General features: G+C 43.0%; 1 protein-coding gene across 2 annotated transcripts; it reads left to right on the top strand.

Annotated features, from left to right (window-relative positions):
• On the top strand, positions 1–26,648 carry LOC111673576 (glycine receptor subunit beta-like). 2 transcript variants are annotated; one of them, XM_023431377.2, is made up of 11 exons: positions 1–189; positions 5,753–5,882; positions 12,917–13,023; positions 14,223–14,290; positions 15,009–15,235; positions 15,361–15,443; positions 16,134–16,271; positions 18,064–18,216; positions 20,523–20,671; positions 21,320–21,478; positions 22,162–26,648. In XM_023431377.2, the coding sequence occupies exons 2-11, from the start codon at positions 5,758–5,760 to the stop codon at positions 22,453–22,455; spliced, it is 1,503 nt and encodes a 500-aa protein (XP_023287145.1). In that variant the 5' UTR covers positions 1–189; positions 5,753–5,757; the 3' UTR covers positions 22,456–26,648. The 2 variants fall into 2 exon arrangements, with proteins under 2 accessions (XP_023287145.1, XP_023287144.1); XM_023431376.2 differs by having other exon boundaries at positions 22,159–26,648.
• The last annotated feature ends 739 nt before the right edge of the window (positions 26,649–27,387 follow it).

Genomic DNA, 27,387 nt, shown 5'->3' with positions numbered 1-27,387 from the left:
AGAGGAGCTCGGAATAGGACGCAAGAGGAGTGCAGATAAAGGAACACACACAGGACAGCACGGCAGAGAGAGAGAGAGAGAGCGAGAGAGAGCGAGGACATACAGTCCGGCTGTAGCCAGAACAGCATCTTAGTGACTAACCACTGAATCCCTGTAATGCAGCAGAACTGATAATCCAACCAACCAGAGGTAAGATTCAAAGAAATATCTAATGTCTCTGCCTCTTACTGTTTTCTGCAGTTACAGTTGTGTGTGTGTGTATAAATGTGTGTAAGACAGAGAGAGAGAGAGAGAGAGAGAGAGAGGAAAACAGAGAGTCTGAGATCATGTTATGGCAGACTGGAGGACAATGTTATAAGCCTGAGGTTCTGCTACCGTCCTGTCCTTGTGTGCATGTGTGTGTTGGAGAGAACCTGTTTTGCACGTGTGTGTGGAATATATTACATGAGTTGTTGCAGTTGTCCTGCTATCAGATAGAGAGCGATGTCTGCGTGTGTGTGTATGTCTTGCGTGTGTGTGTGTATGTGTGTGAGCTTCAGCGAGCTGTGTCATTGCATCTTGACAGTGTAGTCCAACGCCGCAGTATCCACCCCCCCACCCCACACACTTTACCCCCCTCTGCCACTTTCCATCTCCCTTTCCCAGTAGTTTCTCTCACTATGACTCTGCATGAGCTAAATTAACCTCCTGGAGGCTAGCTGGGCTAACAGGCTGCACAGAAATACAGAGGGCAGGGGTTGGGTGAATCTTACTGTGTATTTTATATAGAATATAAACAATACAGTCATAGTGTTTATTTACTGTTAAACAAATGTCAAGACACTGACAGCAGAAAACAGCTGTGAAGGGTGCTGGGTCCTTCAGAGGACAAAAAGGCAGGACCGAAGCTGCTCCTCCTTCGGAGACTGTGGCGCACCACAGAGACTAAATCTATGGTGTAAATCATGGCAGTGAAACCACAACTTCAGGGGTTTTCTCCAAAAGTAGAAAATCTCATTCAAAGTCTGGTTGACATTAAATGTAACAGCACAAATGAGTAAAAATCCAGCCAAAACCCTGCTCTAGAGTGTGTCACATGGTTCAGGCCATACTGTGTTTCTGGATAAGGATGGTAAAATGTTTTATCTTAATATCACAGCACGGGTAGACTGTTGTTATGTCTTGGCAATTCATTACAGCTAAGCTAACAGCTCCTATCAGGCTACAACATCTGCTGATTGCCTTTGCCTGCCAACAACGAGAAAGGATACAGGGCAGAGCTCAGTCACCACTGCCGCTCCAGCATCCTCCACCTCTCCACCAATTCTCCACCTCTCCTCCTGTATCACATCACACACTGAGCTCAGACACACACAGGGTGAGGGTTATTAGTCATTTATTTTCCATATATCGATGAAAAGAGTTTCCTGCTGTCTTCTGCTCAACAAGAGCTTCCCAATCTCTACGCCGTGGCCGAAGGCATTTCAAGTGGTCCGACAAATCATTTGCAAAACAGTGTAATTTTGATATTGTAACTGTGAAAATATACGTCTATATACAGTATACAGAACAAGTGCAGGGAATAGGAATATTCACATTTTAGAACTCTACTAACCTTTTCAACCATCTACAGATGTCACACTCACTATCTGCACATCAACTCAAGAAAGCATTCAGAGACGCCAGAGTCACGCACAGTGCCACAACACACTTTCTGTGCTTCCATGCAGTCAGGACAACCTTCCCCCTCTGGCCTTTTTCAACCTTTCTGTGTCTGGCTCTGCAGCCACATGGATGCAGGTCTGTGGGGCAGACGTGGATGATGGTGTGGCAGGTGTAGGGATGGGAATTGATAAGATTTTATTGATAGCAATGCCATTAACGATTCTGCTTGTTGATCTGATTCTTCATTGATTCGCTTATCGATTCATGTGGATTTTCTGTGTGGAAAAAAAAGTAGGCCTATACAGGTTTTCAGTGTCAACAATTCAAATTTTATTCCGAGTCTCTCTGTAGTTGTTCACTCCCTCGAGGAGAGGTCGCTGCCTCTTGAGGTCTTGTATTGATTTACTGAAAAAGAATAAACAAAAAAACAAACGCCCCCCATCAGGAGCTGGCCCCCATCGTTCACTTAAAAGAGCTGGCTCACTAATATGTAGCTTCACTGCTCTGCTGAGACTGGGAAGCACTCGTTGACTGGCGGCTCAGAGTGCTTCGACAAATGTTTCAGCACGTTGCTGGTGTTTCCACCCTTGTTTGAAATCTTAGTGCCACAGACATGGCACGTTGTACTGTTCAGCATCATTTTATGCGAATATAAGCCGCACTTCCTCGAGTCCTTCCTTCCTTCCTTGTTGTTCGCGCTGACTGCGAAAGCATGACGTCATTCTTTTTGCAAGGTACGCAGAACTAAGTGGAAGGCATCGATAAGGGAATCGTTAAGCATAAAGGCAAAGGATGTTGATGGATTGAACCAGTTGGAACCGGTTCTCATCAGGAACCGGTTCTCGATTCCCATCTTTAGGCAGGTGTGGATGATGGTGGGAAAGGTGTGTATGAAGGTGGAGCAGGTGTGGATGATGGTGGGAAAGGTGTGTATGAAGGTGGAGCAGGTGTAGATGATGGTGGGGTCGATGTAGATGATGGTGGGGCAGGTGTGGAAGATGGTGTGACATTGTATATACATATATATAAATACATATTCCACTGATTCATAGTTATGATTATAGACAGTTTAGCTAGTCTATAATATAATTAAAATATAGTTTAGAGTTTATATAATTTCATGGTTTATAGTTTTTGTGGAAGGTAATTACTTTGCACTGAGGGCATAATGAAATTGAATGCACATATCAATAAAAAGCAGTGTTAAAATCAAAATAGTATTTTTAATGTCTAATATCTCTGTTTAAGATATTTAGAAGACCTTTATATATATATGTGTGTATGTGTATATATATATATATACATACAGTAAATCAAGCCATTAATGTGATATGTGAGAGAGTAAAGACGGAGGGACAGAGAAGTCACTGTATATCAGGAATGACCCATGTATATTATAAATTAGTTCAGCCTTCATGGATCAGACTACCATCAGCCAGTCAGACTGGTTCAAGTGAAAGAGATACGGTCATTAAACTCATCAGTTGGTTGGCTTTGCCCAGATCAGAGTAATTATATAGTTACATAAGCTCTCCAGTGCTGTTTAAATCACTCCTCTGATAAGAAAGGCCAACAGTGGAGGAACTTTACACACACACACACACACACACACACACACACACACACACACACACACATATATAACTGTTCACATATCCTCTGCAGATGTGGGTAGGAATAGCCAAAAACTGTACTGAAGTTAAACTAGAACCCTAAGGAGTTAAAATAGTCACTAAAATTACACCTTGAGTAATATATAAATACTAGTAGGACCAGGAGGAACCCAGGGCCACTGCACCAGGGTAAGGTCTGATAATGGCTCTGAGGATTTCATCCTGATATCTAACAGCAGTCAGGGTACCATTGGCTATGACATGGAGGTCTGTGAGACCCTCCAAGGATATGTTTCCCCAGACAATCACTGACCCACTGCCACACTGCTCGTGCTGCATGATGTTACAGGCAGCATAATGTTCACCACGGCATCTTCAGACTCTTTCACACCTGTCACATGTGCTCAGTCTGAACCTGCTCAAATGTTTTTGTGTAGTAAATATATTCATTGCCTAAAAAAATGAAAGCAACACTTAATCATCACAGTAGAACACCAAGTCAGTTAAACTTCAATGATATCAATCTGTCGATCTAGGAAGCACAAGTGATTGTGAATCAGTTTCAGCTGCTTTGCTGCAGATGAAAGTGACAACAGGTGCAATGGAGAGGCAAAAGCAAGACAACCCCCTAAAAGGGAATGGTTCTACATGTGGTGTCCACAGACAGTTGCTCTGTCCTGATCCTTCCTGACTGATTCTTCTCTAGTTCTGTGTTTTGCTAGTGTCCTTGTCACTACTGGAAGCATGAGGCGGTACCTGCAGCCTGTCAGGTTGCACAGGTAGTCCAGCTCCTCCAGGATGGCACATCCATACCTGAGGTCGCAAGAAGGTTTGCTGTGTCTCCCAGCACAGTCTCAAGAGCATGGAGGAGATACCAGGAGACCGGCCGTTACAATACGAGCGCTGGACAGGGCCGAAGAAGGGCATCAACCCAGCAGCAGGACCGGTACCTGCTCCTTTGTGTGAGGAGGAACAGGAGGAGCACTGCCAGAGCCCTACAACATGACCTCCAGCAGGATACTGGTGTACATGTTTCTGACCACACTGTCAGAAACAGACTCCATGAGGGGGGCATGAGGGCCCCACGTCCTCTAGTGGGACCTGTGCTCACAGCCCAGCACCCTGTAGCTCGACTGGCATCGCCAGACAACACCGGAATTGGCAGGTCCACCACTGGCGCCCTGTTCTCTTCTCAGATGAGAGCAGGTTCACAGTGAGCGCATGTGACAGGTGTGAAAGAGCCTGGAAACACCATGGTGATGTTATGCTGCCTGTAACATCATACAACATGACCGGTTTGGCGATGGGTCAGTGATGGTCTGGGGAGGCATATCCTTGGAGGGTCTCACAGACCTCAATGTCACAGCCAACGGTACCCTGACTGCTGTTAGGTACCGTGATGAAATTGTCAGAGTGATTATCAGACCTGATGCTGGTGCAGTGGGTCCAGGGGTCCAACTGGTGCAGGACAATGCCTGACCTCATGTGGCCAGAGTGTGTAGGCAGTTCCTGGATCACGAAGGCATTGACGCCATTGACTGGCCCTCATGTTCCCCTGACCTAAATCCAACTGAGCACCTTTGGGACGTTATGTATCGGTTCATCCGATACCACTAAGTACCGCCACAGACTGTCCAGAAGCTCACTGATGCCCTGATCCAGGTCAGGGAGGAGATCCTCCAGGACACCATCTGCCGACTCATCAGCAGCATGCCCAGACGTTGTCAGGAATGCATACAGGCACGCGGAGGCCATACACACTACTGAGTCACATTATGATTTGCTGTGATGAAACTCACGCAAATTGGATCAGCCTGTGATTTCAATTTTTCAATTTGACGTTGGGTGTGATTGTGAATCCAGACCTCAGTGGGTTGAGGATTTTGGTTTCCATTGACCGTTGTTATGTCATTTTGTTCTCAACAAATTATAAAATGTACATCACTAAAGATTTTCAACTTGAATAATTTGTTCATCAAATCTGATGTGTGATCTAAGTGTTCCCATATTTTTTATGAGCAGTGTATATGTATATATTATACAACAGTTCTTTCCGACCAAGCAATTTGATTGGACGAGAGGCATTCCGTGAGAGCTGATATAGAGTACAACAGCACTACATCACTCCGCTTCACAGGTAATCTATTAACTGTTAATCAGCATTACATCTTACATCTTAAATTGTAACAAACTTTGCAAAGATGAAAATATTTCCAGAAATAACATTCGAATTAAGCATGGCAACGCAGGTACGCTGCTCTCTGTACAGTCTGTGTGTTTATGATTGTAACCATGACAACCAAGGTCCGTAATGGTATCGGTCAAATCAGAAGGTTGATGGTTATTCAGGTTGGAGGAGTTGTTGGTATTTCTGTCTGGCTGATGTTGGGTTGACTGCGGTTCTTAAAAGTCACCAAATCTACAGAGAAAGTTTGTAACTTTATTCAGGTTATTATTGAACTGTGTGTTGAGGCCAGTGTTTGTCTCTGTTTCAGGCATCATGGCTGCTGGACTGAGGCCAGTGATTTTGCTGCTGTTGCTGCTGTGTTGTTGTCAACCAACCACGACCAAAGAGGGAAAATCCACTAAGAAGGGGAAAAAAGGAAAACAAGTTGTCTGTCCATCGTGAGTAAATATACTGTACTCTCCAATCACAGCCTTTCTCACTGCATGGTCATTACTATCATGGTTTGTCATTATTTTGTTATCCAGATATTATTTCAGACACGTGCAAGTTGTACCTTGTTCTTTGTGCACAATAATGACACTGTGGCTAAATCAGTTACTGACATCAACATCAGTGAATAACTCCCCATATTTATCACATTTATAAATGCACAACAAACGTCTTTCCACTGCTCCATTCTGAGTGTGACAGATGTTTGACCTTTTCCCAAGTTTCTTCTAATAGTAAAAAAAAAAACCTTTGCTCAATGATCTGTAGTATGGCATTTATATCTTTTTGCTTTGCTTTTCACTACTTCATTTACCTCAATGTTTTCTGCTGCCTTCTCTGAGTAGACACATGATGTGTGTGTGGGTGCTCTCTGTCTGTAACACTCAGTTGCAAGATGAACAGTTGCAACAACTGATCGATCAACAAAGATCAATACCCATTCATCATCGTAATTTCTGGCAATACCAAATAGGTCTTGTCATGGCAGTAGATAGTCAGTTGCAAGGGTTCAGGACTTAGTAATAATGATAATAATCCTAAGTCCTCTTCTCTCTGAATATGGGCCCTGATGATCATTAAAGCATAAGTCATGTAAAGAGCTAAACAAATGAAATGGTCAGAGTTGTCAACACCATAATTGGCAGGTCCACCACTGGCACCCCGTTCTCTTCACAGATGGGAGCAGGTTCACACTGAGCACATGTGACAGGCGTGAGAGTGTGGAGACGCCATGGTGAACGTTATGCTGCCTGTAACATCATCCAGCATGACCGGTTTGGCGGTGGGTCAGTGATGGTCTGGGGAGGCATATCCTTGGAGGTTCTCACAGACCTCCATGTCACAACCAGCAGTACCCTGACTGCTGGTACTGGGATGAAATTCTATGAGCGCTTGTCAGACCTGACACTAGTGCAGTGGCCCTGGCTTCCTCCTGCTGCAGGATAATGCTTGGCCTCATGTGGCCAGAGTGTGTAGGCAGTCCCTGAATGAAGAAGGCATTGATGCCATTGACTGTCCTTCACGATCCCCTGACCTAAATCCAATTGAGGACCTATATAGTATTCATTCATCTGACGGCAGCACGTACCACCACAGCCTGTCCAGGAGCTCACTGATGCCTTGATCGAGGTCTGGGAGGAGATCCTCCAGGACACCATCCACCGACTCATCAGGAGCATGCCCAGACGTTGTCAGGAGTGGATACAGGCACGACATTTAAGGTGTATGATTAACAGAGAGCAGAGGAGCATATAATCGCTTGTTGACTGGCATGAACAGCTGATTAGCCTATACATCCCCCCTCCAACTTAACCATGACATGCAACATAGGTGCACTCCAGTAGTCAAACAAAAGCACAACATCTCTGCCTCCCACACATGAAGTCTTAACTGACTGGGCAGGACCTGGCAGAAATGGCAGAGAGTTTACACAGGTGGGGCTCAGAAGTCTGAGACCACTTTCCCATTCACCTGCGTGGACTCAGCCACATGCAGGAGGGAGGGTTTAAAAAAAAAAAAAAAAAAAAAAATCTTTTCAATAATAATGAGAACCAATACAAGTATCAATAAAGAACCAGATAAGCTGCACTGTATTGATGAGATAGATACACCCGCTACAACCTCACAGAAACTGGCCAATCAGATGCATCCCACAGCCAGCCATCAGCTACCCTCAGATTAATTGGTGCCAATTTGGTGGTGACTGTGAGGTGATGGAGGAGGACATAGGAACTGTACATGCACACTTCAGTGACAAGTCATATTAGTGGCAGCAAGTCCGCCCTAACTCTAACCCGTAGCTCGTAGTTTTTTGCAATATATTTGTATATATTACCATATTTTTTTGTTGATTGACATTTTTTATTCTACGTCGTTTTGTCTGATGGAGAAAATAATGTTCACAAAGGAAGAACTCCTGGTTTTAAAGTTTACCAGATATTGAGTTAAACATCCCATACCGGCTGAGCTGAGGAAGCTGTACTGTGGATGCAGAGCCGAAGCTAAGCTAAAGGCTAGGAGATGGAGATATAAGCCTCATGGGAAATATCAACACCCTGGCTAACAAGTTTGATGAACTTGTGAGAAACAGTGAACATATCGTGAGTGTAGTCTCATGTGTTTCACAGAGACCTGGTTAAACAACAACACTCCCGACCATTGTGTGGATTTACCCGGCTTCACTACAATACACCAGAGAAAGTGGGAAGAATAAAGGTGGAGGACTGGTTCTGCTTGTCAACAAGGAACTGGACCCCGGGGCCAATGAGTGTCTAAAAGACTGTTTTGAGTGCACAGATTGGAGTGTCCTGTTGGAGTCACAGGAGAATGATAAAAGCAAGGACCCTGACCTTGATAGAACGGTTGAATGTACCGCAGACTACATTAACCTCTGTATGGACACTGTAACCAGCAGGGACTGTACACTGCTTTCCAAACAACAAACCCTGGATCACCAGTAACATCAAGACCCTCCTCAAGCAGAAAAAGGAGGCCTTCAGGGATGGAGAAAGGGAGGAGCTCAGGTGTGAGCAACATGAGCTGAAGAGGTCACCAGAGAGGTGTGGAAGGGGATGAGGACCATCACTGGCAATAAAGAGAAGAACAGCCAGGCAACATCAGGTGTTGTGGACAAGGCCAATGAGTTCAACCTGGTTTGTGACAAAGCATCACCTGTTCTCTCTCCCACTGCTTCAGCTGCAGCTTCTCCTGCAGCATCCTCCACACTGGGGTCAAGTGTCCTGTCCTTTACAGCGGAGGGGGTGAGGGCGGAGCTCAAGAGGCTACACCCTGGAGAGGCAACAGGCCCGGCTGGTGTGTGTCCGAGGCTGTTAAACGAGTGTGCAGCCCAGCTGACTGAACCTCTCCAGAGCATCTTTAACTTAAGTCTACAAACAAGGAGGGTCCCGGTCCTGTGGAAAACATCATGTCTTGTTCCCTAAAGTAGGACGACCAGCTGAGATAAATGACTACAGACTGGTGGCCCTCACATCACACCTCATGAAGACCCTGCTTCACGTCCTGGATTGAGGATTACCTGACAAGACGACCACAGTACGTCTGTAGTAGGGTAACTGTGTCTCAGGGACAGTGATGAGCAGCATTGGGGCTCCACAGGGAACTGTTCTGGCTCCGTTCCTGTTCACCCTGTATACAGCCGACTTTAAATACAACTCTGAGTCCTGCCACATCCAGAAATACTCAGATGACACAGCTATCGTGGCGCGTATCAGGAATGGGCAGGAAGAGGAGTATAGGGACAAGAACTGCCCCCTTCTGAACACCTCAAAGACCAAGGAGATGGTCATGGACTTTCGGAGGTCTAGTCCCATCCTTCAGCCAGTCAACATTTGAGGGAAAGACATTGAGGTGGTGCACGCTTATAAATACCTAGGTGTGCACCTGGACAGTAAACTGGACTGGTTCCTGAAGACAGGTGCCATGTACCGGAAGGGTCAGAGCCGGCTCTTTTTCTTCAGGAGGCTCAGGTCCGCCCACCTGGATCCACCATCTAGCCTTGCAGGATTTGGTTTCTCTGAGTGTTTACCTGAAATATGCTTTTTTTTTTTTTTTTTTTATATCCAATCCCTCAGAAAACAGTCAACCATTCAGAAGAGAGGCTCAGAGCCTCCTCTCTTCTGATTGGCTCACCGACCTGTTGTTACTAGAGCTCCAGAGAGAAGCCTGGGAGAAGAGATGTAAAATTACATTGAGATGGTTTTTGGTTCTTAAAACCACAAATATATATTCTTATGGATCAACTCTTCAAATAAAATATATAAAAAATAAGATAAAAAAAAGAATAAAATACAGACCTTTAAATATTAACTTGATCAAGAAGTAGAAATCAAAAAGAAATCTAATGTAATACACTACCTTACTTTGATTAATTAAATCAGTTAGTTATTACAATTGTAACAAGGTAATAAATGATCAGTAACCTCTTACATGTCAGAAGTAACCTTCCCAAAACTGCTGCCAGGGATGCTGTGTAAATGCAGCAGAGGGGAGAGACAATGTGACACTGGACATGACGCATTCATTGCTCATAACTAAAAAAGGCCGGGCTCTAACCGAACAGCCACTGGCTGGAAGCACAAGTGCAGCTGCTCTGCTCGGCTGTTGTGGCTGGAGCTGCCTATGTGGATGTGGTTATTATGTGGTCAAGTCTGTGATGCTGTGGATACAGCTTCAGGAGCTGTACTGTCACTACTCTTCACTGCTCCTATTAAAATGAACTATGAAAGTGTAATCAAGGCTGTCGTATCTGCCTCTATCACACATGACAGATGTGTTACCTGTAGACCACAGGAGATCCAGACAGGAGTAAAGCAGCTTCAATACAAAGCAAGTCAGTCCTCTGCACACACAGCCACTGCATGTAGCTGCAGTGTTACACACATTATAAAGTAATGTGTCTGAGCCACGGTCACAGCTACAGCATGTGTCAGCAGCCTCAGCAGCTGTCACTGAGATACATCATACTACATTAGAATACAGGTCAGCCTTCATCTGTGGATCAGAGTGAATGCAAAACAGATTATGAGGGAACGCAAAATAATTTCAGGAAAAACTCTCTGGGGCTCTGCACATCTAATTTAAAAAATCTTTTCTTCTAAAATCAGCTGCATCCAGAATGAGCCCACTTAAGTCATTAAATGTTTTAAACGTCAAAAGGCTGAATTTCCTTTGCAAAGACAACAATGAGCACATTGTTTGTTTTTGTATTGTGTTGCCAACAAGTAACATTTGATAGAATGAAAGTTTAGCTAATATCTGAACCACAGATCTGCCCCTTTATCATGAGGCTCTGCTCTCGACCATCAGCCCAAAAAACACCCCAAATAACACCATAAAATGTCTCCATTACAATCTGGTATGTAAATGTGAATTTTCAGATTTTCTACACTAAGGAGTCAAGTCAGGTTTTAATTTATAGCCCAATATCACAACCATCACATGTATACAACCCCCTCTGTCTTTAGACCCTCAAAAAACTCCTCAAAAACCCTGTAAGTGGAATAAATGGAAGCAACTTGAGGAAGAGGACACAGAAGACGGGCAGACCGGAAACAGATATAGGTACTGGGGGGGACGTCAAGCTACTTCCAGCTTCTGCCTGAGCCACACAACATCCTCTCCACCGTGAAGACCTGGACAGAGGGCAGACTACACCCAGAGGGAGACAGAAACAGAGAGCCAAAGTGTTGCACCTCTTCCTCGTGCATGGCCTCTTAGAAAACTTGCCGGGAGGTTGTTTTGACATTTTTGAATTTTTGATATAATCTAGGCCTAACGCTAGCTTGTCGTGATAGGTCACTGTCTGTCATTTCAATAACATAAAGCCAGCGCCTGCACCAACACCACCCTGCACTCCGCTGAACTTTGGAATGACAGGAAGTCTCTCTGTCCTCTAGTCTAATTTGTGTTAATAGTGTAAGAAATAATAAGAAATAATACTAAGATTTCAGTTACTATGATGATACTGTGTGGGCCAGCTTCAGGTTTAGACACAGGTGGTTTAGAACAGTGGTTCTCACCATATGCTGGAAACTGGTCTAAATATTTCGGCACATGATTCCTCTGAGCCCCACAGCTAAGTGAGTGGACATTTGTGCTGGAATGGTGAAAAATAAGTTTGGCTAGATTAGGAGTGTGTGTGTGTAGGTGCACTGAAAACAGAGTTCAGGAGATCGACAGACAGTTTGGTTTCTTACCTGTTGCTGTTTAAGGTTTTAAGAAGAATTGAATCAATTTCTCCACCCTTTGTAGCAACAAAGAGGGACAGTCAACAAGACAGTGAGAGGGAGAAAGTGAGAGAGCAGATGTTTCTATGCGCTCTGATAAATGGATAAATGTAAATGAATTAGAATCACCGCCTTTCTTCCACAAACCAGAAAAGTATCAGGAAATATGGTCACAGTCTCTCCTTCCTGAATTACCTTGTTGCATACAGACCAGAACATTGTGATGTCACAGTGATATTCACCTAAATTGTGTCATAATTCGTGAGTTATGGCCAAAAACGTATTTTGGGAGGTCACAGTGAGCTTGACCTTTGACCTTCGACCACCAAAATGTAATCAGTTCATCTTCAAGTACAAGTGAATGTTCCAAATCTAAACAAATTTCCTCAAGGTGGTCTTGAGATACCACATTCAACAGGCCAAAACCATGTTTTGTGAGGTCACCATGACCTTTGACGTTTGATCTTTGACCACCAAAATCGAATCAGTTCGTCCTTGAGTCCTAGTGAATGTTGAATGTTGAAATGTGAATGTGCCAAATTTGAAGAAGATCCGTCATGGTGTTACTGAGATATCGTGTCCACGACAATGGGACGGACAGACAACCTGCAAACAATATGCTTGCTCTGACTGTCACTGGTGCGGAGGCATTTTAGGTAAATGATACCACAGGTACAGGCAATGTATGAAAAACCATTCCTCATTCAAAATAATATATATATATATATATATGTTGGCCTTCATACTGGCCGTCTGCACATTGTTGGACAGGGGGTTCACACTGTTCAGATGGAGAGACCCCCTCCGCCCTGTTTATTCTCATTGGATCAGAGAGGTTATGCTGGAGAAGAGAAGATACTCTCTCCAACGTTCTGCTGTGATGTTCTATGTAATTTAGCAGCTCTTCTTGAAATTTGTTGAAAAAATGGAGGCAGATAATGTGATCCATTAATGTTTAGCCATCCAGAATGACCATCTTTTCTTCAGTGGCTTAGGTCTGGTGGGTGGACACTTGAAATCAGATTGGACACAATGTTGTATTTGTATTTTTGTACTGTGAAAACACTTAGTAAATAGAACTTGATCAAATTAGGACTAAGACTATTTCAGATGATGCAGTTTGAGACAGCCGCTCTTACTCTGACAGATTACCTGCAGTCATCTCACATCACACGTAGAAAAAATCCGATATTTCCAGTGATGTTAATCGTTTCCATCTGTTTCTATTAATGTCACAGCCAGTTGTCTCCAGAAGATTTGGCCCAGGTTCCAGCTAACTCCACCTCCAACATCCTGAACCGTCTGATGGTCAGCTACGACCCCAGAATAAGGCCGAACTTTCAAGGTAATGCAACAAACTATGCAGGTAATGGGTGACAACGTCCCCGGCTGTGTGAGCAGTGAGCACACACTCTGTTTCTGCTGCTGGTTGGTCACTGAGCCTGTGCCTGCTCAGTGTGTGTCTTTTCTGTATTTACATTTGTATACTTATAAGTAGCATTTCATATGGGAGTAATAATGTAGATTTTACTTCATTATTTATAATGTAATAATAACTAATGTAATAATTACTACAGTATTGCATGGACACTGCTAACTGTGATATCTTTTACCTTTTCATTAATATAAGGACCAGTATCCTCCACTCGTCAGAATCCATCCCAAGAATAGGTTAGAATAGTTTTTAGTAATAGGTTTTTAATAGTTTCATTACTAGTTTTAGTTTGTTTGTAATATGAGGTATTTGTCAGGGGCCAGATTCAAAAAGGCCAGAGAAATGATTGTGTAATAAAAACATTACAGTTTTTTAATGATGTTTTTACAACCATCCTCAAAAGACTAAACTATAAAACTATAAAAGATGTTAGTCAGCGTGTTTAACCAGAGAAATTCAACTGGAAACAACAACAACAACAACAACAGCAACAACAACAACAACAACAGTGTAGACCAGTTGCAGCCTGAAGTGTGTGTCATTGTGTTTTTGAGCTGAGACGCAGGTCGAGTCAGTCTGAGAAAAAACTCATTCAGATGAACCAAGTCAACATGAACTCATGAGTGAACTGCACTATCCAGCTGCAGCTTTGTGGCTCATCACTTCATTAACAGTAAAATACCATTAATACACTTAAAGTGCACATATACTGGTCACACACTGAGAGCCAATCAGCTGTAAGATACTGCTCCATCTTTCATATCCACCTAAACACCAGCTGATGTATGAAATAAACACAGACAGAGAACAAAACTAAACACACAACACACTTTCAGTTAGTTGTCATTTTTATAGTCTTCTTTTTATTTTTATTTTTTATTAGTTCACATTAATAACCTTAACCATCAGTGTGACCTCACAGGTAGAGGGGATATCTGGTCTGACCATATAAACCTCTCCTGCTCTCTGCTCTCTAATACCTGTTTTTCATGTCACACAAAAGAGTGAGTAGAAAATCTCTGTAAGAAATCTGTGTGTGTGTGTGTGTGTGTGTGTGTGTGTGTGTGTGTGTGTGTGCGTGTGTGTGTGCGTGCGTGCGTGTGTTTCAGGTATCCCAGTTGAGTCCAGGGTGAACATCTTCATCAACAGCTTTGGGTCCATCCAGGAGACCACTATGGTGACAGATACACACCACAAACGCACTTAATGTCTTTATTTTATTTTATTTTATTTGAATTTCTGTCTATGGTGCAGCTGCTGCTTGACACCAGTCAACCCTTTCACACTGGTCAAAATGTTAAAGCTCCATATTTTCCTCTTCTCTTGTGTTTTATTCAAAGTGTTGATCCATAAGAAGATATATTTTTGGGTTTTAAGAACCAAAAAACCATCTCAATGTAGTGTTACATGTTCTCTCTCAGGCTTCTCTCTGGAGCTCTTGCAACAACAGGTTGGTGAGCCAATCAGAAGAGAGGAGGTTCTGAGCCTCTCTTCTGAATTTTTTTCAGTGATCTAATAAAAAAAGATCCGATTTAGGATAAACACTAAGAGAAACCAAATCCTGCAAGGCTGGATGGTGGATCCAGGCGGGCGGGGCTTGGGGCGTGGCTGAGGGCAGTGGCTGCTTTGTTGTGACATCACAAAGTTCCAGAAGTCCTGACGGCTGGTTTTAAGGCTCAGTTTCTGAATATAAGCTGTGTGCATTTCTCTGTGGACTGAGGCTTTGATACTTTCATAGTATTAATATAGAACCTAGACCTGATCTATAATCACACAACACATGGACATCTACCTTTATACTGTATGGAGCTTTAATATTGGTAATATTAGCACTAGCAGTTTAAATAGTAGTGGCAGCTGTATGAGAATAATTAACACAATGTCTGTCTCTACAGGACTACAGAGTGAATATATTTCTCCGTCAGAGGTGGAATGACCCTCGTCTACGACTTCCTACTGACTTTAAGAGTGATGCACTAACTGTTGACCCCAACATGTTCCAGTGTTTGTGGAAACCAGACCTTTTCTTTGCCAATGAAAAGAATGCAAACTTCCATGATGTCACACAGGACAACATTCTGCTCTTCATATTTAGGAACGGAGATGTCTTGATTAGTATGAGGTATTGTGTTTCAACACCAGGTCCCATGACCTGCTCCTCTGCATTAAAGATAGCACACGCTGCTGTGTCAGCGACTCTGACCACCACTGTTTCCACTGTGTGTTTGTGTGTGTGTGTGTGTCTAGGCTGTCTGTGACGCTGTCCTGTCCCTTGGATCTCACACTCTTCCCAATGGACACACAGCTGTGTAAGATGCAGCTGGAGAGCTGTGAGTACACACACACACACACACACACACACAGACACACACACACACACACACACTCACACATAAATTAGAATAAATATAATTGCATAATCTAAATATGATTAAATGCTGTTGTTGCAGTTGAACAGAATAAGCAACACAGTGCTCTTCCCTGCCTTGCAGCTGCTGATTGCGCTCAGATTTTCCAGATGCTTTACAGGTAGAAGTTAACGTGATTAACTTGAAAACACAGCATAAGAGCAGGTGTGGCTACAACCGCGGCCAGTCAGGTTTGGTGCACTCTGTGTACATTCAAATCCCAAAGTCGGACATGGCTGAGATCAGTGTTAGAGTTTAGAATCCCCTCCTGGACTGTTTGTTGTGGAGGAGGACACCTCTGTGGATCATTCAGCTCCAGGTAAAAACCTCCTGAACCACTGGAAACAGAAATGGTGGTGAAGACAGCAACTCCCATGATCCCATTCCAATTCATGACATCACCCAAAAGCATCTTTGGTTATTGTTTTGATTGAGAAACCTCCAGAGGCAGAAGTTTGTGCTTCTAAGTAGCAAAGCCTTCCAGTTCAGTTCAGTAAACTTTATTTGTCCCCAAGGGGCAATTTAAAGGGCACAAAGAGTAGTCATAAAAAAACACACAAATACACAACAAAAAAAACGCACAACCAGTGAATCGTCTTTTTTGTGTTTTAGTTGGCTACACCACCAGTGATCTGGTGTTCATGTGGCAGTCTGACCCCGTTCAGATGGATGAGATTGCTCTGCCTCAGTTCGACATCAAACAGGAAGACATTAAATATGGAAACTGCACAAAGTACTACCAAGGAACAGGTCAGTAATCATTATTATGTAATTATAACTAAAGCATCAGTACTGCTGGTTCCTAAACTGTTATACTATAGTTTATAAAGATACCCTACTAGTTATTACAGTAAGTTCCCGTTAATGTAATCAACCATAGTAAAATCTCGCATTTAATGTAGCTCACACATCATATTTCATATCTGATGAATGTTAACTTTTGTTTTGTTAATATTATATGGTAATTGATCTGCTGTTACAGTAACAGTATGCAAAGTGTTGTATGACTGAGCTTTAAATGCAATGTTAAAGCTGCACCTGTCACCTCTCTATGAATGTGATCATAGTGCTGCATTAAAAAAATAATATATGTCTTTGATTAGTTCAAACACATGCAGTTCATCAGTGTGTTTTGTAATCTCTCTGTCCTGATTGGCTACATTTGGATTGAAACCTGGCGAGTATTTCCACTCAGCGAGCACTTTATTAGGAACAGCACACTAACACTGGGTAGTTCCTCAGTTCTTCATGTCATGGATCCACCTGATGTTGAAACTTTCCTCAGAGACTCTGCTAGCCGCGACTGTTGACACAGCAGGTTCAGACTCTGACCGTACCATCTGCTGCCTCAGCACAAATCCAGAACCATCAGAGCCAGGAGCTGGTTTCACAAAGACAGACTCTGACTGTGTCTTAGATGGAACAAATAGTCAGACTTCAGATAGACGTGTAAATTCATCTGTTGCAGACAGCAGTTTCAGTCCTGACTATCTTAAGCCAGACTGTGGTCCAATGTATTCAGGGTAAATAAGATTTTCAAAATAAAAAAAAAAATGGCTGACATAGGAGCCGATTCCAACCACAGAGCTCCATTTCCTCCAGCAGAAAATGTTTGGCTTTTGGAAGAATTCAACAGCTTCAAGGGCATTTTACTTGGGAAACTCATTAAAGATGAAAAGAAAAATCTGATCTGGAAAAATATCTCTGCAGTCTGTAAAAACTCTTTCCCTTGTCAACCTTTCTCCATAACAATGTTAGCAAATGACAAATTATGAGCTATGTGTACCTGTTTTTTGTTGTTCGGCGCTACTGGTCAGCACAGGTGTCATTGATTGTTACCATGGTAACATTGGTCTTAGGCATCACTTATCTTGGGGCAAGGTGTTAAATGTTTTTGGCTTAAAACGTCTTTATTTTTGTGGAACGGTCTGACTGACATTAGATTTGAACCAACACTGCAGCCTCAGGTTTCTGGTCTTGGTGGCAGGAAGTGGAACCTGACATGGTCTTCTGCTGTCGTAGGTTTTCACTCTGAAGCCTCTCTACTCAGCACACTTGTACAGAGTGGTTATCTGAGTGACCGTAGCCTTTCTGTCAGCCTGTCCATTCTCCTCTGACCTCTGACCTCTCTCATCAACACAGACTTGCTGCTCACTGGTTGTTTTTGTTGTTGCTCCATTCTGAGTAAAAACTCTGGAGACTGTTGTTTGTGAAAATCCAGGAGATCAGCAGTTTGACAAACACTCCGACCAGCGTCTGACACCAACAATCATGTCACAGTGACTCTGACTGTGACGTGACTGTTGATGTCAGACGCTGGTCTGAGTCACATTTGTCCTCATTAACCGAAGCTCCTCACCATCTTTTGCCATGTGATTGGCTGATTGGATAATAACATGAATAAACAGGTGTTCCTAATGAAGTGCTCAGTGAGTGTCCTAAACCAAATTGTCTCATATGTGTCATATCTGGGCTGTCAGAAAATAAAACTGAGTTTTTCAGTGATGTAAATGTTGATTTGTCCCTCTCTGTCTGTCTCCAGGATACTACACCTGTGTTGAAGTGATCTTCACACTGCGTCGCCAGGTTGGTTTCTATATGATGGGAGTCTATGCTCCAACTCTGCTGATCGTGGTTTTGTCCTGGTTATCGTTCTGGATAAACCCTGATGCTTCAGCTGCCAGGGTGCCACTGGGTGAGTAGGTCAGATACACATCCGACATCTTGTATTTCAATCAGTTCACATTCAACTACACAGTGTTCAACTAATTACAGAAATGATGTACATCCCTCAACACTCACGGGTCGGTGCACCACACAGGTCAGAGTTTTGCCAATGTCTTCTGGTTTGTGTCGATGGCTCGACGGAAGAAAATAATACAACTGACATGGAAATAAATTACTCATAGATAAAAAAGATTTAAAGATGCATCATGTTATCATATATCAATTTACCAGAATCTATAATTATATAAATATATTTCATTTCAGAGAAACTTATCACTTTATGCAGGTGTCTGCAGTCTTTAAACTCACATCATCATCATCATCATCATCATCATCATCATCACTCAATAGGTTTGCCCAGTAAAGTTCAAATATTCAACTCAGTGGTGTCAGGGCAGGCAAGACAAGCAATGTTTGACAAGTTAAACCAAAAATAGAAATCAATTAAAGCTTCAAGCAGCGTTGAGTGGGTCCTCGCACTGTTGCATATCTCGGGTGTGTTGCCATTAGACACTAAGCTTAGCTGTAAGATGTTATTTCCTTCATGGGCTGTATGGCGGCAGATATGATGTATTGCAAATTTTGTATTACTACTTGTTTCCACTATGTGGCACTAGAGAGCATGCAACACACATGCACTATGTTCGTTTACTATGTGTGAGAATTTCATGAAAATAAAATGATTGTCAATCAAGGCTTACTTCCTGTTTTCAGTAGGTGACGCTATGACTATGATATCTTGTTCATATGCACGTCTTCAGTGTGGGACTGTCATCAAACATGTTGACCTGCAGCTGCATTGTAATATAGTGAGCTCCGTAGGTGCACTTGTGCGTATGAATACGGTAATTCAGCGGTTGAGATAAATGTAGTACCAATGGAAAGTGCTGTAAGATAAACTGCTGAAAATATTTGAAATATTCAAAAAATTCAAACAGATATTGGATTGTGTCGGCGGGTGTTTTTTAAAAAACACATTTTTTCTGGTGGCCCCAGGCACAGCAACACACCACTCTGCTAGTGTACTGTGTTCGTGGCAGCACATTAATCTGAATCTACTGCAGGTATGCACTGACTATGCATGACTACCTCACACAACCCCACGTCCAATAGCCCTAACTAACCCTAACCCTTTAACTAGTTAGTTAGCAGTTAGCAGTATACTGTATATGCATACAACCAATCCAAGCTTCAGCAGTGATGCTTTTAAAGCAACCTTGAGATTCTGACAGCATGGGCACAAAGTCCATGCTGGCCATAGGGCGTGCAATGATTTTCGGGGCATCACAGCCAGGGGGAGGGGCAACGACAGCCATGGCCTCCTTGAAATTCCTTCCTGATCATTGTCCTCGTTCACTATTTGCTGGTACGTTTGTTATGAAACACAGCTACTTAATCCAAGAACCGAGGGAGGCTTCTGTAAATTCCACTGGATACACCTCACAAAGAGGGAACTGTCTTTATGACGTTTCTGACTCAGTCAGCTGTGCTGAACATATTCATAACATTCATAAACACAGCAAGCTCTAACAAGCTCTAACAAGACTCTCTTCAGAACCACATCCCATAAGGGATCCATGAGAGCTTGGTCATACATGGGTAGTTGTTACTTGTAGACTTGGTCACTGAGCAAAGACACTAAGGACACGTGTCTGAGTTGTGTCTCTATGGACAACGGGGGCAAAGGTCATTATAGGTACAGACAAAAGGAATTCATGGTCACCAAGATGAAACCTACTCGCTCAAAACAAAATGCACTAGGGCTGAAAAAAAAACTGTATTTCTGAACTTGCGCCCCAAACCAACAGTTCATTTTACTGCTGAACAACAGGTGTGTGTACATTTATACAATTCCTTTAAACTCCACCAATCTGTGTGAATGGGAGAAAGAAGGCACTTCTGTGTGTGGCTCTGCTCAACAGAATGAGGAAGCAACAAAGGTCTTCACACAAAGAGGCTCCATAGGAGAAGCAAAGCGCCACACTGCCTCCTGCTGGCACCACCAGGAGTCTCAACACATCTCACAGACAAACTTTATAGCTCCAAAAGGCAATAATTAACCATCATGACTCTCATTTGAATATTAAAATAATGCCCCCAAAACAAACACATTAACACAATTACATCAAATGTGACAATATGTTTTGTGTGAGTCAGCACTTACTGTACTGATGTGAGCTCTGTCCCACAACCTTGGTGATACACATGTTCTTTATCTGGAAATAAACATTCACATGTGGTAACATGAACTTGTTAACATCTATGTGTTTCTAGGTATTTTATCAGTGCTCTCTCTGTCCAGTGAGAGTATGTCCCTGGCATCAGAGCTACCAAAGGTTTCCTACGTGAAGGCCATCGATATCTGGCTCATTGCCTGTCTGCTGTTTGGGTTTTCGTCCCTAGTGGAATACGCTGTGGTGCAGGTCAGTGCTTCCAACACACATATACACACACATACAGTGGGGTCTGAAAGACTGACACAGGAAAGTGGTCTCAGACTGTGTCATATATAGCACATCTGGGTTAGACACTCCTCAGCCAGAGAGTCTGGGATTATGGAGGAAAGAGAAACAACAGTGGTGTCGCACTAACAGTGGTTCTGGACTGGGTTTTGATGATGAGCGATTTAAGGCCATGGATGGTTTTGCTAGTGGAACACAGAGTGGTGGTGACACATGAACAGATAAGAAAGAGTTTGGGCCTTAAGAAACTGCAGTGAACGCATTCGAGTGGCAAAGTGAAAAGTCACTGGCAGTAATCGACTGACTTGACATAATGCATGCTGGTTGGAAAGTTTGTCTGACTTTTGCATAACGTCAGCAGGTCACATGACATTAAAACCTGGCGGGATCAAAGCGGCTGTAGTTTTCTGAGTCGTTCTCCTTGACCTCTGTGACAACAGAACAAAGGTGGCAGGACCCACTTTAGAAGCTCCAGACTGGTCAAGGTTCAGTCACATGAATTTGTGAAACATGAGCTGATATAAATGCTCCAAACTCCAGCCCCATCATATTTGCATATGTTTACACACAAATAAATGTCTCTCTGACTGTCTCTGTCTCTCTGTGTAGGTGATACTGAACAGCCCCAAACTGATTGAGGAGGAGAAAACCAAAATGGCCACCAAGGAGAAAGCTCTGCAAGAGAAAGAGGGAAAAAAGCCTTCAGATAAAACTAACAACACAGTGAATGGTACAGGTGGAACACCCATACATGTCAACACTCTGCAGGTACACACCACAACTTCCTTCATTTACAATCAGCATCAGCCACACATTATTCATGTCACAGTAAATGACATAAAAACAACAAGCTTATTAACAGAAATCTAAGTTTCCATTTGATTGTGACTTTTCAGAAGTAAGAACAGGTAATGAGGCTTTAACAGGACCTGGTCCGCACTCTAACAGGACGTGGCCCAGTCTCTAACAGGACCTGTTGTAGTCTCTAACTGGACTTGGTCCAGTCTCTCACAGGACCTGTTCCAGTCTCTAACAGGGTCTGGTCCAGTCTCAAACAGGACCTGTTCTAGTCTCTAAAAGGACCTGGTTCAGTCTCACAGGACCTGGTCCAGTCTCTAACAGGGTCTGGTCCAGTCTCTAACAGGACCTGTCCCAGTCTTTAACAGGGTCTGGTCCAGTCTCTAACAGGACCTGGTTCAGTCTCTAACAGGACCTGGTTCAGTCTCTAACAGGACCTGTCCCAGTCTTTAACAGGGTCTGGTCCAGTCTCTAACAGGACCTGTCCCTGTCTCTGACAGAGTCTGTTCCAGTTTTACTCTGTGTGTGTTGTTATGAAACATCTTCATCAACAGGTTTTAAGTCACTAATATTCATTTATTAATAATTAATGCTCCCGTGGACCTGTTCTCTTATACAGTGTTAATTTCACTCTGGTCTCTGTCTGTCAGCAGGTGGTGGAAACTCGCTGTAAGAAGGTTTGCACGTCAAAGTCGGACCTTCGATCCAATGACTTCAGCATTGTGGGGTCTTTACCTCGAGACTTTGAACTGTCCAACTTTGACTGTTACGGTAAACCAGTGGAGGTGACTGGGGCCCACAAGTCCCAAAACAAAGCAAACAAGAAACCCCCACCACCCAAACCTGTCATACCTGCTGCTGCCAAACGCATTGACCTCTATGCAAGAGCCCTCTTCCCTTTCTCCTTCCTCTTCTTCAATGTGGTCTACTGGTCCGTCTATCTGTAAGGGGGGGGGGGACCAAACTGAACTGACAGTTGACATTACACAAATTCATGTGCTGCTCCACACTAATAAATTGAAAATTTCATGTGTGCCGAGCTGCAGACAGTCACTGCAGCTGCCCCCCCCCCCCTTAATGCATTAAGTAGACACTGCATGTGTGTCTGTCTGATACTTGACATTGTGCTTATTATAAACGAAACCTTGATGTGATTACAATACCCCTCTACTGTACATTAGAAATCAGTGCTGTTCACTGACAGTAAGATTACTGCTAACACTTTATGTTAAAGGTGTAGAGCTCCTAAACTTCCAGAACTAATTGAATGAGAAGTAAATATAAAAATATACCCAGAATAGATAAATTAGTAACTTAAAATAATTACAATCATACTGTATGAGTTCATTTTGAAAGTTTATTTCTGCCACCAGGAACAAAACTAAGATTTACTGAGTTTCTATGAGATGAACTAGATAATATCAAGATAATATAAGATCCTCCTGTTGTAATTTTATCCTCATGTTGTAATGTTATCCTCATGTTGTAATGACCTGGTCTTATTATTATGAATGAGCTTTTCATCATATAACAATATAAAGTCATATAGTAACAAAAAAGTTAAAAACTAAAAGATTTGGTTTGTTGTAAAGATGAGAAAACAAGACCAGGTCTAAACCTAGTATAATGTCTGGACCACCTATTGTCAAATCCTGATTTTACAACCACAACGTTTGTTTGACAGAAACACCAAACACATAAATGAAAGACAAAGACTGAGCTGTGATTTCAGCTGGATTTACTGTAAAATGATCACTCAGAGAGAAAGTTAGAAGAGACAGACTATCTTCCTTTTTTTAGGTATTATTTGAGTCATAGTGTGTGTGTGAGAGAGAGAGAGAGAGAGAGAGAGAGCGAGAGAGAGAGAGAAGATGATATGCAGGGCCACAGGTCAGACTCGAACTCAGGCTGCCAGATTTAGACCTTAAAGCTTGAATGGCTTGCACTTCACTAGGTGAACCACTGGAACCTGAGACAGACTGACAGTCTCTGACACAGAGCACAGCCTCCGCCTGGATCCACAATAGTTTAACTCCCTCTGTTTGATATGTAGAGTTGGTCATAGTCGTTAGTCCGAAGCCTCATTACCGATGACTTCTCTCTCTCCCTCCCTCTCTCCTGCTCTTTCTGCTCAGTGTGTCTTATGTTTACTTATTCCTCTGCCTTTAGTAATAATGATACATGTGATGAAAGTAGTTTATTTGCTGTAATGGAGGTGAGGCTCAGTGTGTTGGAAGTGCTCCTCCTCTTCCCTGCAGTTCCAGAGCAGCCAGGAAACCAGAGCAGCTTAGTAGACTGCCTGTAACAAGAGGTGTAGCCCTAAGTCCCTGGACAGCATTTATACAAGTTTAATTAATAATGCACCAGGTTAGCGGAACAATTTACAGCTTTAGTTCATCTTTGATTGAATCCAGATTGAAACCAATCAGGAAATCAGTGGTGATATGCCACATGCTTGTTTTCTTCTGGCCCAGTATACGCACAGCTACATGGCCCAAATCTGGCCCATATACAGCATGACTGTTAGATGCTACTTCCACATCTGGGCCAATTCTGGCACACACAGAAAATCTTGCAGCTGTCAGACAATACCAGAGGATAACATCTGTTGGAGCAGAAGATTAATTTCCTATGTGGGACAAAACTCTTCAAATGTTCTGGTGCATCAACACCTGCATTTCCTGATCATGGTAGGATATCCAGATACAGGTCAAAATGGGGTGTGAGAGTCAGTGGAGTAAATTCCTCTCACCTTTTAAGTTTATACCAGGCCTGCTGTCATACAGAAGGATGATGAAATGAATCATAAAAATGAGGATAATGATGGATGCTCCTCTGAGGCATTCCTGCTTGTTGACTGGATTGAACAGTGGGACAAGCCCTATAATCGCGAATGTCTCTGACTGACTGATCCTATTTCCACCACTGGTCAGTGGAGTGCCGAGCCGCAGTCTACTAAGCTGCTCTGATTTCCCGGCTGCTCAGGAACTGCAGGGAAGAGGAGGAGCGCTTCCAATACACTGAGCCTCTCCTCCATTAACTTTAAGCTGACAGCCGTCACACAGACGGATCAATGTCTGTGTAAAAGGGAGAGTCACAATGGTAGAGCACGTCAGGCCTCTGATTCCTGAACACACTCTCTAAAATCACAGACTGAGGCGGCGTCATGAGGGGGCTTCTTAACAGTAATATAACAAGATCTAAACACCATGTCTGGTTTCCTACAGACATGACTCTTAGTGCAGTCCTTGTCTCATCAGACCAGGGAACCTGGTTTCTCTCAGTCTCAGAGTCCTGTAGCTGCTTTTTAATTTAAATGATTACAACTGCAACATAGCAATATGTGGGAAATGTGAGGGGTCTGAAAACTTTATGAATGAACTGTATATTTGCAAGATAATACGGTTATCATGGTGATACGAATGTGCTCGAGTCTTTTCTTTGTTTTGTTTCTGGTTCTTATTATTTATGACCCCCAACAGGTTATCCAGTTAAAGTCTGCACTTTATTGTCCCTGCTGTGTTTATTGGTATTGTCTGGAGTTCAAAGAACTCAAAAAACCCAAAAAGCCTAAAGGTTTACCAACACTTATTCAGACCCCTTCACTTTGTTGTCATTTTAAATTGATAAAGTTTAATTGATTTAAATGTATTCAGAATGTAGTCCAGTTCTTTATAGGACCCCCTTCATCAGCAGTTCCAGATTCAGTCTTGAGTCTCTACAAGCGCTGAACCTGGATCTGGTTAGTTTATCTCAGTCTTTCTGACAGATCCTCTCAGACTCAGACTGGACAGGAAGTGTCTGTGAACGGTCCTCTTCAAGTCTCTCCACAGATGGTCTATGGGCTTCAGGTCTGGACTTTGGCTGGGACACTCGGGGACAGTCAGAGACTGGTCCTGAAGACCCTCCAGTGTTGTCTTGGCTGTTTGCTTCAGGTCACTGTGGAGCTGAGAGGTGAACCGTCGCTCCAGTCTCGGGTCTCCTGGACTCTGGATCAGGTTTTCTTCAAGGACCTCTCTGTATTTGTCTCATTCATCCATCATCAGGTCTGACCAGTCTCCCTGTCCCTGCTGCTGAGAAGCCCCCACAGCATGATGCTGTCCCCCATGCTTCACTGTAGGGATGGTGTTGTCCAGGTGCTGAGCAGGACCTGGTGTTTGGAGTCCAGAGAGTCTGGTTCCTCCTGGTCTCAGAGTCTTTAACGTTTGTCAGTCAGACTCCAGCAGCTTCATATGTCTTTGACTCTCAGTGTCTCTCTCTCGTCTCTCTACCATAAAAACCTGAATGATGCCCATCTTTCCAGCAGCTTCTCCATCTCTGCAGGGACTTCTGAAGCTCCTCCCTGACCCAGGTCCCTCTGACCTGCTCCCTCAGTTTGTCTGCACACCAGCTCTAGAAGAGTCCTGCTTCCAGTTCTTGTTCCCACGGTTCTCCTGGGAACACTCAGACCTTTGTGTCCTGACCTCTGTCTCACCACAGTTTGATCACAGAGGTCTACAGAGAGCTCACTGGACTTTATGGTCTTTGTCCTGACCCGTGGGTGAACTGTGGGACCTGATACACACAGGTGTGTGTCTTCCTGAACTCTGTCCAATCAGCTCAGTTCACCACAGGTGGGCTTCAGTCCAGGTCTAGACTCAGTTGATCACTGTTTGGAGGCGCAGTTAAGAGTCTGAAGACTTTGGTAGATGAGATTCAAGTGGTCTCAGTCCACATAGTTTGACTGACTGATCTGGACCCAACATGTTTGGTGTGAAAGAAACCTGGGATAGACATGAAAACCTGATCTCAGAGATTCTACAGCATAATCGCTACGATAGAATCTGTCTCTGTGTTTTTGGACTAACTCATGAGATGATCTTGTACACGCACAGATTCATATTAATCCATACCTCTTACCATAAAGTGTTACAGGTGTTAGGCAGCTCAGTCAGTAACTACAAAGCTTTGGCCTCATTTGAAGATTGCAGCATTTAACCCTCCCAAGCTGTTATATGAAAGTGCTTTAAGCAGCAGCTAAGCTTGGCAGCCAGCGCTTCGCCCTCTCTGGAAATATACTGCTATGTTATGAAAAGACAGCTCTCTGACTTGATATTAACTATTTTCAGGAAAGTTCAATAAAAGTTTCTTTTCCTCTGGAGCACGTGTGATGTTTTACTTTTTGACCAGATAGAAAAGAGAAAAAGAAAAAGAGACAAAAACTGAGCCTCTTATTTTCTTTGATTTTTGACTTCTTGACTGTGTTTGATACAATCAATGAATGAACCCACTAATCGAGGACTGACCTTGGTCCTTTATTATTTTATTAATTAGTGAACATTCGTCATTCATTCAGTTTTTTTTTTAAACTAAAAACCAAAAACATCAAATCAGAAGACATGGTTCAATTCTGGTGTTCATAAATTCCTTTTTTTTTGTTTTTCCTTGTTGAATTGAAGAATGAATAAAGGTAGTCAGGTGACACAGAAGTAAAGGTAAATATTTCAAAATAAACGCCAAGAGGATAGAAATTACCACTATATAAAAACAGACAGACAGTTTGGTTTTTATGTATTTATTTCTCTGACATGGTCCAGAGAAGAACTCGTCACATTTTGGGGTTCTATGTATGAATGTGATTTTCTTTGAAGTCTGGTGTCTGAAACTTCTCTGTAGACTCGACTTTAGCGGCTCACGTGTAAAACAACTAGATTATATGATTGATTTCTCCACTATATGATGTCTGATTGATGAATTTCAGAATAAAGGTTGTAGTGTCAGCTACGACCAACAACCAACAGCAGCTATAAACAGTGAACATTAGCTTGATCATGTAGCAGAATATGAAGTGACTTGGTAACAGTGGGGACCTCTGCTGGTCACTTTAGACAACACTATCT

This window comes from Seriola lalandi, unplaced genomic scaffold (genome assembly GCF_002814215.2).
Source record: "Seriola lalandi dorsalis isolate HSWRI2012SDOR001 ecotype SW California unplaced genomic scaffold, Sedor1 jcf7180002054921, whole genome shotgun sequence".
NCBI lineage: Eukaryota > Metazoa > Chordata > Actinopteri > Carangiformes > Carangidae > Seriola > Seriola lalandi.
Note: the sequence above shows the minus strand (reverse complement) of the source record. Positions and strands in the feature narration are given on the sequence as shown.

Coding starts and splice junctions, on each gene's coding strand:
- LOC111673576 (XM_023431376.2), top strand. CDS start 5,758: ATGGCTGCTGGACTGAGGCCAGTGATTTTGCTGCTGTTGCTGCTGTGT. Junction 5,883..12,916: donor AAACAAGTTGTCTGTCCATC/GTGAGTAAATAT, acceptor TTAATGTCACAG/CCAGTTGTCTCCAGAAGATT. Junction 15,236..15,360: donor GATGTCTTGATTAGTATGAG/GTATTGTGTTTC, acceptor GTGTGTGTCTAG/GCTGTCTGTGACGCTGTCCT.